Raw genomic sequence first — 4,354 nt, forward strand, 5'->3', positions numbered from 1 at the left:
ATTGCCATTAACACATCTCAAGAATTACATTCACTGTTAAACCCACTAGCCAAAACTCAGCTCATAGATCTTTTATCAAAGCTGTAAGTTTCTTATTTTCATAGATAGGAAATGAGGGTTTGTTTATAAAACACAAGAAACACCAAAAGCAGTAATTTTTATAAACATTATAAAGTTTTAGTCCCAAATTCTTGATTCAAGAAAATTGGAAATTAGGGTTTGTTTATAAAACACAAGAAACACCCAAAAGCAGTAATTTTTATGCAATTTATAATATAAAATTTTAGGCCCAATTGTGATTCTTGATTCAAGAAAATAGGAGATTAGGGTTTGTTTATAAATTAGATAAAACACCCAAAAGTAGTAATTTTTATCCAATTTATAAAATGTTAGACCCACCAATTGTGATTCTTGGTTCAAGAAAACACAAGATACACCTAAAAACAGTAATTTTTATCCAAATGTATACCCAATTGTGATTCTTGATTCAAGAAAATTGGAAATTAGGGTTTGTTAATAAAGCACAATAGATACTCAAAAGCAGTGATTTTTATGCAATTTATGTTCTGAATTTGGTTCTTTCTTTCTTGTTTGATATCGAAGGGGATGCGAATACCCATCAATTGCTGAAGAAATTAAAAGTGTTGCAAGTGCGGATGTCGCAAATCGAAAGCCTTTTGTCTGTCGGTTGGCATGGAATACCACCACTGAAAGCTTGCGTGCTGTGAGTTTTTTGTTCATGCTTAGGCTGTAAGCGAACCAAACGTCCAACAAACCGTTCGGTGGAAAGTACGTTTATGTTCTTCCTTTTAATAAATGACGAACATGAACAAAGATTTTCGTTCGGTAAGCTTAACGAACGAACGCGAACAGACGCTGTGTCCATTCAGTTGTGTACGTTCAGTTCGTGAACGTTCTGTAATGTATCCGTTTAGGCTCCGTTAATGTTCGTTTACGTTCGTTTATTTACTATTTACTATTTTATTTATATATATATTTATTTACTACGATTACTATTTTGATATAATTATGTTTATGGTTACTATGTTAAGCTTCTTTTGGAAATTATGCGGTGCATTTCTAGATTTTTGGGTGATTTTGTGTTGATTTAGTGCTGTTATTCTCCAATTAATATGCCCGGTTGTGTCCAATTCTGTTTTATGTCTGTTAGTGTCCTTTAGTGTCCGGCAACGTTCGTTTGTGTCTGCTTACAAAATTTATGAGCGAACACAGACGGACACAAACAAGTTCCATTCCTTAACAAACGAACACGAACACAAAATTTTGTTTGATAAAGTGTTCATATTGTCCAAAAAGAGCTTAATGAACGAACAAGAACAAGGTCTCGTCCGGTTTCGTCGGTTTGTTTACCGCCCTATTCGTGCTTCTTGGTACACATGGCAAAACGGGCCGGGTTATCCAATTATGTAGTTAATGCAATAAAAAATCGGATATCGGTCAAGGACCGATATAGTTGGGATATCGGTAATTTTAATATCATGCAGAATTTATATATATAACAATTTATCACTAGCAATTCAGTATACTCTCCTACCATTAATAAATTAACCTTAAATCACTAACAGTTGTAGCAAGTAGGAAGTAGGAACTGATTAAGACTTAAAACACTAGCAATTGACAATTAAGACTTAAACCACTAATTGCGGCAATAAGAAGAAAGACCAATGGAAGACTAAGAAGAAAGGTACTCAACTACTGATGCCGGGAAAATCAGTGAGTAATAGGGTTAATCGGGTTGGAATTTTATATGTAATTTTTAAACTTATATCTATGTATACAAAATTTTATATATAGTTTTTCAAACTTATTAGTTGGTCCGGATGAATAAGTTATTAATTGATCGAAATTTTACCACTTTTGACCAATTTTGACTGCCTTTGACCGATTAATCACTATCTAGAACCACTTTTTACAACACTTCTTGTGATGCTTGTGTTATAGATTGTTGATAATTGTTATGAACTTATGATTACATATTTGCATCTAGGCATTTCTTAAACATGGTGAAATTGAGGAGAGTGTTGTTATAACTGATAAAACAACTGGAAGAGCACGCGGGTATGGCTTTATCACATATAAAGATGTTTATTCGACTCGAAAGGCTCTAGAAACACCAGCTAAATTAATTGATGTAAGTAATCCTTATGTTATATAGTGATTATCATGCTAGAACCAAATACTGATATCAAGTTGAAACATATTTTTGTTTTATATATGCAGGGCCAAATGACAGTTTGCAGACTGGCTTGTGAAGGTGTGAGTACTGCAAGTAGTAGTGATCAAGCACAAAGAAAGCTTTATATTGGCGGTTTGGCCCCTGAAATAACAAGCGAAATGCTGCTTCTGTTTTTCCAAAAACATGGTGATATAGAAGAAGGTTTTGTTGCGTATGACAAAGAAACAAATAAATCACGGTAAATACTTTACATATATATTCATCATGTTAGTACATTACCCTTTCTTAAAGCGAACTCATTCTCTTTTTGTATGCTTTGCTAGTGGTTTCGGTTTTATTACTTACAAGACTGCTGAGGCTGCAAAGAAGGCTATTGGTGATCCACAAAAGATGTTGTGGGTAAGTGTTCATTTATTTATATTAATAATAATAATATTAGTAATATGAAATTTAATTTGATAAAATGCAGGGTAGGATTATTACAGTAACTCTTGCTGCCAACTCAAAGAACAAAGGTGTGCAACCACAAGTAGGAATGGTTCCTGTACACATGGCTGGTTACAGTTATCCAGGTGGCATTCCTTACCATCACCGACAACCGCCACCTGCTGCCGCCCCTCTGCAGTACTCGGTCCAGCCCCAAATGCGATACACGCAGTACACACCGCGCAAAGAAACTGCAGGACCGCCTGCTGCACCGCCTGTGGTGAACCCTGGTTGGTCTGTTGGCCCCTGCATCAGGTCAACATGTTAGAAATGCTCGTTAGCTTGCAAATCGAGTCTTTATTATGTCTATTAAATTGGGTATATCAGATTGTGGAGTTTGGTTTATATAGCTTAAATATTGTTGGGCAACTTATTTTGTGTCTAATAGAGTGTTGACTTGGTTTGACTTTTAGTTATAAGAACAAAATATAGAAGTTGACTCTCTTAGTGATCAAGAACAAAATACATAAAAGGAAAATGTCTTTCCATTCTTTGAAATCTAAAGATTCGTTTATCAAGTATCAACAAGTTTTTTGCTAAACAAATTCAAATTGGAATTTAATTTCACTTGTTAACAAAATGCCTAATTGTTTGAAGGGACATATGGTACAGTAAAAACAGTACGTAAGTCATATAACACTAAAAATTTCTTATTAACACAAGGTTTTGTACTTTTATCATACGTAATAGCTTAATTTGTTATATCATGGGGTGTTCGTATACTTGTAAAACTGAGTATCTGATTTGTTTGACTTAGATGGTTCACATTTCTGTCCTGACAATTTGACGGTTCAATCGACGTTGGGAACTTGGAAACAACCATATAAACCGAATTAACTTTTTAGCCTTTTCATTTTTCCATGTTTATATATTAATTTTGAATTTTTAATGCAAACCATCAACTTTAATTCAAAGAAATGAAACTGGATATCAGCACACAACTAGGTATAATTCACTTAATAAAATTTGTATCATAACAAATAAAAAGGTTTACTATAGTTGTATCACCCAAATAGGAGATGCTGGGCTACACCCACCCAGCGCTGTCTGTGATCGCGGGCGTATATGATTGTCTTTTGCTATTGGATTACCACAGGTTAGAGGTGCACATAATACCTGGTTCTACCCGACCCGGAACCAGTTCCTATCCGTACCGACCCGCGGGTACGACCTGATATTAAGTTTCTCCCCGGACCTCAACTCGGAGCTGGACCCAACCCGGGCCAGCCAGAACCGGTTCCACCTTTACCCGGTCAAAACCCGACCCTACCTCGAAAAAAATGCGAAAACCCCAGTCAAATACCCAACTATACCCAGAGCCGGTTCCTACCGACCCGGTTTTGACTTTTGTTAACCATACCCGGAACCGGTTCCTAAAAATACCCGGTTTATGCACCTCTACTCCAGATAACCGAACTTTATTCGTCTGTCTTTCAAAAAATAATTAAAAGAAAAAGAAAAAAAGTCATAAAAAAATAAAAGAAAAATGTTTTGACAACATGAGCATATGAGTATCCTGTCCTCCATAAACCCTCAACCACGAACCCTAAAACCTGAGCTCCTCAAATGGCCGATACAAAACCCTAATCAAAGTTGAATCTTTGAAGCTTCCCATCTGCATTTCAGGTTAGCAAACTCTTTATACACAATCAATTCTTCAAAAAGATTGAA

General features: G+C 35.5%; 1 protein-coding gene across 1 annotated transcript; it reads left to right on the plus strand.

Annotated features, from left to right (window-relative positions):
- LOC143538008 (UBP1-associated protein 2C-like) lies at nucleotides 1-2,951 on the plus strand (the record flags this gene model as incomplete). Its single annotated transcript, XM_077031651.1, has 6 exons — nucleotides 1-83; nucleotides 604-724; nucleotides 2,009-2,152; nucleotides 2,242-2,435; nucleotides 2,521-2,596; nucleotides 2,667-2,951. Coding segments are annotated over 6 exons (903 nt in total), but the record flags the coding sequence as incomplete, so codon positions are not given.
- Between the last annotated feature and the right edge of the window lie 1,403 nt (nucleotides 2,952-4,354).

This window comes from Bidens hawaiensis, unplaced genomic scaffold (assembly GCF_021521415.1).
Source record: "Bidens hawaiensis isolate Kalapana, Puna unplaced genomic scaffold, B.hawaiensis_p1.1 tig00011464_1, whole genome shotgun sequence".
Classification (NCBI taxonomy): Eukaryota; Viridiplantae; Streptophyta; class Magnoliopsida; order Asterales; family Asteraceae; genus Bidens; species Bidens hawaiensis.